The following is a 10,564-nucleotide window of genomic DNA, read 5'->3' as shown; positions in this document are numbered from 1 at the left end:
CCCCACATAAACCAACTCCTTGTTTTTGGTTGGCCATGAAAGGAGGAGGGGTTGTTATTGTATAATATATAATATATAATAATAAAAATAATATAAAAATCGATAAAAAGTATTGGTCCAAAAAAATTAATGGAAAAAATCGATTCAGTTCATTAATTTTGTTTAAAGAAATAAAATTTAATAAAAAAATTGATGAACTTTTAGAAAAACAACGAATAACAACCATTATATGTATATAATGTTTGTATAAGCATGTACAACATATAACGGCAGAGCTTCATAGAGTCGAGGGGCGAGTTAATTAGAAATTTAGAATCTTCTTTTTTCATAGACAAATTAAATTTCGTTGGGTGTTATATATAGACGATTGAACCTTTTAACAGAATTTTTTTTTTTTGTGTGTGTACTATATATGTTATGCCACATGTTCAAATACCAAATATGACATTTTAAATATTTATTTGAACTTTCCTTGCATAAAGTTGTATCTAGCAATGAAATTTCTACGAAGACAAAAATTGTTTGGTTGATTTTTTTTTAATTTCTTTCTCATTTGTCCAAGTCATCGAAAAAAATTATTCGATATTTATATTGGATGAAGATGATATATACCTAGTGAAATTATTCGAAGTGTATACAGATTGACTTAGACACATTATCACAATCTATTATTTTTTGATTTTCTATCTTGATGTTCGAAGTCCATATTGAAATCTTGATTAAATCTGAATCGCGACTTATTTTAAGATAATATTCCTAATATTATTTTATCCATACACAAGGCTCGAGACATTTGATTAAGACTAGCATAATACTACACCACATCATAATCTATTATTTTTTTATTTCTCACCTTGATATCCGGAGTTCATATTGAAACCTTGATTAAATCTGAAGCGAACTTATTCTAAGATGATACTCTCAATATTATTTTTTTCTATACATAAAATTTAAATTCGAAATATCTGATTAAGAGTAGCACCACACCACATCATAATCTATTATCACCAATGGGGTCAACACTTCTACATTTATCAAATCAAAAACCACCACTTGGAATTCAAGATTATTATTTTTTTCTTTGAAAAAAAGAAGAAAAAAAAAACCAAAGCTGGTTTTGGAAACTAGATCCTATTTGTTTCTTGATATATTCTTTTTCTCTATATAAGTACTTCACTTATTTTCTTAATTCCCACCATCTCCTTTTCAATATACATACCAATTCCTCTATATATTTCTCTTCTTTTCAATTTTTATTTTAAAAAAATGTCTCCAGCATTGGCAAAATCTAGTGAAAAATTGAAGAATGAAATTGAAGATTATCATAAAGGAGTAAAGTATTTGCATGAAAGTGGAATTCAAAAAGTTCCAAAGAAATACATTTTTCCTATTTCAGAAAGACCAAATTCTTATATTATAAATGAAAATCCACAAGTTGCTAGCAAACACAATCTTAAGTTGCCTATCATAGATTTTTCTCAACTCTATGGTCCTAATAGAGCTCAAGTTCTTGATTCACTATCCTATGCTTGTAAAAACTATGGATTTTTTCAGGTAAATTGTGATTCCTTTGAGTGGAGTACACGTGTCGTGATATACTTTCTTTTTTAGTCTGTCCTAGAGAGAACATCATCTCGTTATATATTTAGAAGTATTTTAACTTTAGACTTCATAAATCATATAATTTTATTGATATAATTTTATAGTCACACAAACGTCTATAGAATTTCTGATGGTAAGTCTGTCAAAAATATTTCGGACGAGCCAATTTTTGACAATACCATCAAAAATTCATATTCTTTAGCAGTGGCGTGGCATGTTTCAGACCACAAATTTTAGTCAAATCAAATATTATCACATCGATTGAGACGAAATGAGTATATCATTTTAAGAGATCCAAAATGACTATGAGTTGACCCTACACTTAATTAGTTGTATCTACCTTATTTTTAATGGTTAACTAATGTTGTGATTTTTAATGTTGTCATGCAGTTGATAAACCATGGGATTCCAGAAGAGGTAATAAAAAGTATGGTGGATGTTGGAGGAAGGTTTTTTGATCTTCCATTAGTAGAAAGGGAAAAGTACATGACAAAAGACATGACAACACCAGTTAGATATGGGACAAGTTTTAATCAAACAAAAGATGGTGTCTTTTGTTGGAGGGACTTTCTCAAGCTGGTTTGTGACCCTCTTCCTCAAGTCCTTCCTCATTGGCCTTCTTCTCCTTCTGATTTTAGGTAAGATGAAAAGTTCTTTTAGTTTACGCTCGTTTGGTCCCGAACAAGTTATTCTAGGATAACTTATCTCACTATATATATATATATAGGGGATAACTTATCATATCAATATGGTACAAGTAGTGGGACAAGTTATCCAAACATGACAGGCAAACAAGACACCAAAATTTTATCCCTGAATTATTTTTTTATCGCATGGCTATTTATTTTTTATCCGTCACATGAAACGATCCCTAAATGTATATAAATTGAGCTTGACTTTTGGAGCAACGGTAATATAATCTTCATTTGATATATGAATCACAAGTTAGAGTTATAGAGTCAGTCATTGAAACTTGCGTCAAGATAGATCGACTACATATAACATGTCCGTCTACCTATAGGGTATAACCCTATGCAAGTGTAGGAATACTTCGTGCATCGAATTGTCTCTTTTTATTCAAAATAAATTAAGTTAGAGTCTTGAAATAACGATAAGTTCGTCTTCATGTGATCTATAGGTCACGATGTTAAGCTATAAAATCATCTTTTCACCCTTACATCAAAACAGGTTTTGTATAAACGTCCTTTAGGATGGGACCCTTCCTCAAACCCGATGTAAACTCACAATACTTCATACACCGGGCTGTCTTCTAAACATATAAATTGCACTCCCCCTATCAATTTTCCATTATATATTCTTCTTGCATGGTTATCACTATAAGAAAAAAGCTACAATCCCTAGTCTTAACAACAAACCATGTACTAGATATAATTTGTTCATGATTTGATAGTGTTATATTATACTATAAGGGTCATAATCATTATACTCTCTATTTTAATCTATCTGTAATCTTTTTCCTTTTTAGTTAAAAAAAGTGTTTTATTTTTTTGATAATTTTTTAGTGTCAATTTTATATATGATATATTTAAGATTACAAGGTGAAAAGACATTTTAATACCTTTTACATGGTGTATCTTTTAATTTAAAACTACATAATTCAAAAAATATTTTTTATTTTTTGAAATTCCTTATCATGTCAAAACCAGATAAATAAATTAAAACGATTATATAGATAATTCTTTTTAACATTTTGTGTTGAATTTTAAACAGGGAAATGGCAGTTACATACTCTAAAGAGACCAAAATCTTATTTATAAAGTTAGTGGAAGCCATCCTAGAAAGTCTTGGAATTAATGTTGCAACAAAAAACAAGACACAACAAAATGATGAAGAAATGTTAAAAGAATTTGAAGATGGAAGCCAGCTAATGGCTGTTAATTTTTATCCACCTTGTCCTAATCCTGATTTGACACTTGGAATGCCACCTCATTCTGATTATGGATTTTTAACTCTACTACTCCAAGATGAAGTTGAAGGTTTACAAGTTAAGTGCAATGATGATTGGGTCACTATTCAACCTATCCCTAATGCTTTTGTGGTCAATGTTGGTGACCACCTCGAGGTACGAGATATTTTTCGAGTTTAACTTTTATATACTGACTTCACTTGATGTACTCTAAGAGGTCTTATAGTTACAATTTGATCGTTTAATAGAGAGATTAAGATTTAAAAATTGTATAAGTTTTGTCTTTAGGTAGCTAGGTTTTTGTTGCTGAACTCGTTAGATGTTAGACCATCGTGAGTTACGAGATGTTTTGAAGTTTAAACTTGTATATACTGATAATATGTGAAGATTTATAAATTATCAGACGGCTCAACAAATAATTATAGTCAATTTATACAGAAGCGAATTTAGAATTTAAATCTCATTATATCGTTAACAAATCAGATGTTTGAAATTATGGATTCAAGATTTCAAAAATGCCTCCATAATTCTTTGATAACTCTTTGATTTTAATATTTCACGTGATTTGTTTAAAATTAACTCAAAGTCTTTCGGATTACTTCCTCTAATCCAAAATAATTTGACACAAAATCAAGAATTTTTTTTTGTCAATTCTTTTTCTCAATTTTTTCCCTAGACATACTCCTACTTCAATAAACAGATTTCATTATGTCAATCTAAAGAAGAAATCATAATTAAGGATATTTTAATAAAACTCGTATTAATTTCTAGGAGTAAGTGAATCCCATAATTCATATGCTCAAGTCTAAAATATCGACGAAAAGAATATTTGTTTCAAATTTATTGTGAGTCAAATCAAGACAAATAAATGAAACAAATGGAGTACTATTACAAACACTAAACTATTAATTTAAACATTTTTTCTTTAATTTTCATTTAAAGTTCCAATTTCATAATTTTTTGACATGGTTTTTTAATTTTATTTTTTTGCAGATATTTAGCAATGGAAAATACAAAAGTGTGTTACATAGAGTTCTTGTGAACTCTTTAAAGTCGAGAATTTCAGTGGCTTCTTTGCATAGTCTTCCATTCAATAGCATAATAAAGCCATCACCTAAATTAATTAGTGAAACAAATCCAAGTCTTTACAAAGACACAAATTTTGCTGCATTTCTTGACTACCTAAAATCTTGTGATTCCACTAACAAAAGTTTCCTTGAGACAAGAAAGTTAATATGAAAAATAAATAAAATCAAACACTACTAGACAAGTTTGATTTTATCCGAATCTTCGTAGAAAAAAAGAAGTGTGTTTTTATTTTATTCGAATCTTCATAGAAAAGAAGAAGTAATTCACTAGTCATTACAATATTCCTATTAAATTCCATCAAATCATTAAACATGACGGTTGTGCGCTCTTGAATAATCAGTGATTAAATCGATCACCAGATTAATGAATAGTCTCTCCAAAATTTCCACTTTAATAAAATAAATTGTTGAAATTTTGATATTTGACGGGTTAGTTAAACATACTATTTATCGTAAGGATAGGTGTCAAATGAATTTGGACATTTTTGTTTATTTTGACTTTTTCATTATTAGTTACTATTTTTTTTTAATTGGTTAGATCAATTATTATTAGAAATTATTGGTTTGGTATATAGTTCATATCAAGTTAATAATATTTGTATTGAAATTATATACGTCTATACAATAGCTCTAGCTTCGTCCAAATTATATTTTATATTTCATTTACGAGGAATCTTTTCTTTTTCAAAAAAAAATTAATAATTACCTTTATAACGGGTGTATGATTGATTATTTATTTATTCATATTCATGTATTCTGAAATTTATCAACCAAATATTTCTAATTCGAGAATCCTAAAATAAAGCATTTTCCCTTTATTGGTATTTTCTATCGGCGCACATTTTTATATTTTTTAAAAAAATTAATTTAATTGTTCAGTTTTTAACACTATTTTTAGGGGTGTGCATCGGTCGGTTCGGTTTTACATATAATCGGTTCGGTTTATCGGTTTTCAATTTTAAAATATGCTAACCCAATAACAAATCAATAAGAAATTTTTTATCAGTTTATCGGTTTTTGATGTTATCGGTTCGGTTTCGATTAACCCAATAAGAAAATGTCGATCAAATAATATATAATAGTACGTATGTTATAATTACATGTTACTAACTTACCGCCAAAACATAATAGAAAACTTTGAATGTTTGATCAAATTACTAACATTCACAAACTTGCAAAAGCTATCGCCTACAATTACGAACTAGAATTAAAACTAAAATAAAATATTTCAATGAGACAATCTTGAATAGTTGCTTGATCCACCAGATAATCAACAAAGTTCTCACCAATTTCCTAACCAAAAAATCACATAGCCTGAAAAGTTAATATTGAATCTATTTATGTATTAAATTATGTATATTTAATATTGAGGAAGGGTAAAGTAGTAAATAACTATCGTCTTATTGGGTTATCGGTTTACCCAAAAACCCAATAGGAAAAATCGAAACCGACCCAATAACCCAATAATTATTTTTTCTAAACCCATTAAAAACCCAATAACCCAATAACATTTTATCGGTTCGGTTTATTGGTCGATTCGGTTTTTGCACACCCCTACTATTTTTAGATATTTTTTCAATTTTACCCTTCATTAGTTAGTATTGAAATTAGTTATTAATTAATGTTTAGTTATTTTAATTATAAATTCGAAATTAATTAATGAGGATAAAAATAGAAAGTTATGTCTAATTTATGTCTTAATATTCTTTTTGAAACGTGGAGTATAAATTAGAGTTATATTTAAATTTTTATTAGTGAGTTGTAATAAAAACTATAAAAATAATTTTTTTTTTTTAGTTCACTTTCAGAATTTGATCAAATTTCATAACCAAACACATATTTGAAGATACATTTTGAAAAACAATTTTTAAAATTTATGATCAAATGCTAAATTGGGATTGATCCCAAATACAAATTGAAGTGAACTCTAGAATAACATTTTTCAAATTCTTTAAAATTCTAAATATAATTTCTAAGTATTTTCGATGCTTTTAACTCCGAAAAAAAGTTTAAAGAATCATAGTAAAAGTGTAAAACCTTTCACTTTATAAGTTTAAAGTGGCTGTTGAAGAGAATTGTGTCATTTTACTATTGGAGTCACATTTCAACCATGAAAATTTCTATGTTATTGTTATTTATACGTTTAATATGAAATATTTTTAATTTTTTCATGTTAAAAATAAAAATTATTTTTTAAAAAAAAGATTCATAATAAAACACGATCAATCGCAAAGTTGTATGTCAATTTTGAAAACTTTTAACATAATATCTTATTCTTATATATGTTCATAAAGCAAAAAAAGATCAAAAAGGTTTGACTATAACTCTCCGTTTAAACCCAATAAAAACATTATGATAGTGGATATAAATGTATATTTATTTTTTTGGTATAAGCCATCACACTTTTTCATATTTGAAAATCATGTTTAAATATTTAGTTGGATCAAAATGAATATATTTGAAAGCCACCACACATGTTCATTGTATTTTGTATCATTTGGAGATGGTGTGCACACTAACAAAAGTTGACAAAATATTCACAATTACATGTATCTTCTATATATATCTTCTATATATATATATAACGTGTGTTAAAAAGGAATAATTTTATATATGTAATGTCATTTTTTGAATCGACCAATTGGGAAATTTTGTGTTTTAGTATTTACAATGCGACTAATAAACGTGGAAAGATTACACTTTTCTCGAAAGTTTTCAGAATTATCATAATTTTGATTTTTTTCAAAACTTACGAATATATTATTTTCTTCACCTGATACAGAGTAAACAATACATTAATTATACACCTGGTATATAAGAAGATTCATTCTGATTTAGATTTGATAAATTTAAATTATGTATATAACATGTGTACTATAATACATTGTACACAATAAAAGGTGTCATGCCTAAGATTCAGATAAAATGATGTATCCGGATATAAAGAGAGAAGGAAGTTTTTTTAATTTTTTTGTAATTAATTCAAATTATAAGAATTTTCAAAGATTATGTTATCTTAAGTCATATAATTAGTTAAAGAATTAAATAAGCGACTATCTCGATTAATTTTCAAAAATTGATTATCAACGTTAAAGGGTCCAAAATGTATAAGCTTAGTTGACAAGAGGGCCTGCGTAGAATTAATTAAGAGCAACTTTCACATATAAAAAAATATAAAAATTATATTTGTATATTATAATTATAGTTTGCATAATTGTGCTCCACAATAAATTTTATGTTGCTATGGAGCTTTTGATTTGTATAATTCGCTAGTTACATTCAATTTTATACAAATTGTTCAGTCTTGTATAATTCCTTTATACATTGTAATTTGTAGGGATAATGCACAAGTACTTCCTCAACCTATACCCTAAATCTCAGAGACACACTTATACTATACTAAGGTCATATTATCCCCCTGAACTTATTTTATTAATAATTTTCTACCCCTTTTCGGCCTACGTGGCACTACTATATTGTGGGCCCAACATTGGTTGACTTTTTTTTTTATTCAAGCTAGTGCCACAAAGGCGGAAAAACGGTAGAAAATTACTTATAAAATAAGTTCAGATGGGTAATAGGACCTTAGTATAGTATAAGTATAACAGTGAAGTATTTTTGAGCTCAAAATGTAATAGAGGATAAAAATTATCTATTTCACATAATTCAGGGACAATTTCGATCCTTTTTCATACTTTATATGATGTACTTTATATTACGCGTAGCAATACCAAACGAGATTACAAATGATCAAGTCTAAAATGTCCTGAAAAATATATATTGTTGAGGTATAAGAGTACATATTTATCGTTTTAATGATTGATAAAGTATTTTAATGATTTAACAAAAATAAACTAAGAGAATGAAAAGCAAATCAATGTCCACACCACATTCAACCTCAACCTCTTGTAGATCATGCTGTGTTGCTTGTTGTTGTTCCTCATCTTCTTTTTTAACATATAGTTTTTTCTAGAAATTCTTTAATAAAGAATATAGGGAAAATGCATAAGTATCCCTCAAAATATGTTTAAAATTTCAGAGACACACTTATACTATATTATTGTTCTATTACTATTTCGTAAATAATTCTCTACCCCTTTTTGACCTACGTGGCACTAGCTTGAAAAGAAAAAAGTCAACACGCGCTGGGTCCACAAGATAGTACCACGTAAGTCGAAAAATGACAAAAAAATTATTTATAAAATAAATTCATGGATAATAAGACATTAGTATATATAAGTCTGTATCTGAGATTTCGAGTGTATTTTCCCAAGAATATATAGTTGAAACTAAGAGAGACTTTAAAACTCAAACTTATATATGTCCATTGCACGTAATTAATAGTACAAAATAAAATTATCAACTCATCCAACATAGATAAATTGTCATTTTCCATTTGCAAAATGGGAAATTAAACACAAACATTAGAAGAAAAAAAATTAATTTAATAATTGTTTTGATTTATATCATCATTAGTCTCCAAATTATCATCATCATTAATATTAGGTTCATCACACATGGGAGTTGTGTAGTAGAAAGGGCTAAGCACATATTTGAGCAAGTCCCGGTAAACCACCGTCGGACGGTGGAGCTTTACACCGGATTTTCCTCCGGCGAAGTCGGTGGCAATATTACAAACAGGATCAGGTGAAGAAACCAATCTCACAAAGCAATTTTTTGGCTTAATTGTTTTGCCATGACAAGTTTGGTTAACAATTAAGTCGAAAATCCCAGCTTCATCTGTTAGGTCACTTCCGTAATACATCACTCTTCTTCTCTCATCCAAACACGTCAGAGATACGATGCTACCTGCACGAGATTCGATGCAAGTTACACAATAAATGTGATCTTATATGTTAAGTATGACAAGACAGGTCAAAATGAGTCGAATTTATAAAAAAGTTGTGATCTTATATGTTAAGTATGACAAGACAGGTCAGAATGAGTCGAATTTATAAAAAAATTGTGATCTTATATGTTAAGTATGACAAGACAGGTCAAAATGAGTCGAATTTATAAAAAAGTTATTATATGTTGTTGCACAAGCATTTAGGGGTTGGTTGTTCGGCCAAAAATATTTATAGCCTCTCACCGATATACATAATATATACATACATTATACATTTGCTAACAATCTTTTGAGTGAACAACTATTTATATTATAAATTCAAAGTTTTAATATAAATAAGTAAAAATAAGTTAACCAATGGATCATAATACAATTCACACAACTCTAATGTTATGCACTTCTATTCATCCCCATATCGCAATTTGTTATTTTCAGTCTGCCCTGCATAGACAGTGTTTAATTTCATATATTTTGTTCATCCGACATAAATAGACGTGTTTAGACATTACGCAGATAAATTTAAGTATACATTTATGATTTATGAACCTATTAACGTCTAAATTCTGAATTTGTTACGATAAATTACATACCTTTGATGGCTTTGGCACCATCAACCCATTCATTCCATCCTTGAGTACAATCTTGGCAAAGAACTTTGCCAGAAATATGCATAACATCCATTCCATCTGAGGCTTCAATAAAATTAGAAAACACCAGAATTAATGAGGCTATAAAAACTATATTCATTTTCATAATTCTCACTTAATTTCTCTAAATAATATTTGTTCAAAGATAAAAGATAACATGTATGTTTATGAATTTATAAATATATATATATATATATAGTGGATTTTACTTAATTTTTAAAAGATTTTTTAATAAGAGTTATGTATGTCATGGAAGGTCACTACTCATGACGTGCAAACCATAATTTTGCATTACACCTAAACTCTTCTTTATATGTGAATGGTGTATTAATTTAATATTCTAGTATTTCAGTTGACGTGATATTCTTTTTTTATCGGTATATTTCAAAAAAGAATAGTTATAATATATTTTTATATTTGAAAATTAAATTTTTATTTTATTTTTAATGAA

General features: G+C 27.9%; 2 protein-coding genes across 2 annotated transcripts; one reads left to right on the top strand and one right to left on the bottom strand.

Moving 5' to 3' along the window:
* The first annotated feature begins 1,202 nt into the window (after positions 1–1,202).
* On the top strand, positions 1,203–5,113 carry LOC107028684 (protein DMR6-LIKE OXYGENASE 1-like). Its single transcript, XM_015229853.2, has 4 exons — positions 1,203–1,554; positions 1,993–2,240; positions 3,334–3,685; positions 4,523–5,113. The coding sequence occupies exons 1-4, from the start codon at positions 1,267–1,269 to the stop codon at positions 4,766–4,768; spliced, it is 1,134 nt and encodes a 377-aa protein (XP_015085339.1). The 5' UTR covers positions 1,203–1,266; the 3' UTR covers positions 4,769–5,113.
* A 3,801-nt stretch (positions 5,114–8,914) lies between these two features.
* Positions 8,915–10,272, bottom strand: LOC107029634 (pistil-specific extensin-like protein). Its single transcript, XM_015231069.2, has 2 exons — positions 10,057–10,272; positions 8,915–9,426 (listed from the first exon to the last, which is right to left on the bottom strand). Exons 1-2 carry the CDS (start codon positions 10,217–10,219, stop codon positions 9,062–9,064), a joined length of 528 nt encoding a protein of 175 aa, XP_015086555.1. The 5' UTR covers positions 10,220–10,272; the 3' UTR covers positions 8,915–9,061.
* Between the last annotated feature and the right edge of the window lie 292 nt (positions 10,273–10,564).

This window comes from Solanum pennellii, chromosome 1 (assembly GCF_001406875.1).
Source record: "Solanum pennellii chromosome 1, SPENNV200".
Classification (NCBI taxonomy): Eukaryota; Viridiplantae; Streptophyta; class Magnoliopsida; order Solanales; family Solanaceae; genus Solanum; species Solanum pennellii.
Note: the sequence above shows the minus strand (reverse complement) of the source record. Positions and strands in the feature narration are given on the sequence as shown.

Excerpts from the sequence above, each read along its gene's own strand:
- LOC107029634 (XM_015231069.2), bottom strand. The coding sequence starts at position 10,219 with ATGAAAATGAATATAGTTTTTATAGCCTCATTAATTCTGGTGTTTTCT. Across the intron at positions 9,427-10,056 it reads TGGTGCCAAAGCCATCAAAG|GTAGCATCGTATCTCTGACG; the intron begins GTATGTAATTTA and ends AATCTCGTGCAG.
- LOC107028684 (XM_015229853.2), top strand. The coding sequence starts at position 1,267 with ATGTCTCCAGCATTGGCAAAATCTAGTGAAAAATTGAAGAATGAAATT. Across the intron at positions 1,555-1,992 it reads AAAACTATGGATTTTTTCAG|TTGATAAACCATGGGATTCC; the intron begins GTAAATTGTGAT and ends GTTGTCATGCAG. Across the intron at positions 2,241-3,333 it reads TCTTCTCCTTCTGATTTTAG|GGAAATGGCAGTTACATACT; the intron begins GTAAGATGAAAA and ends AATTTTAAACAG.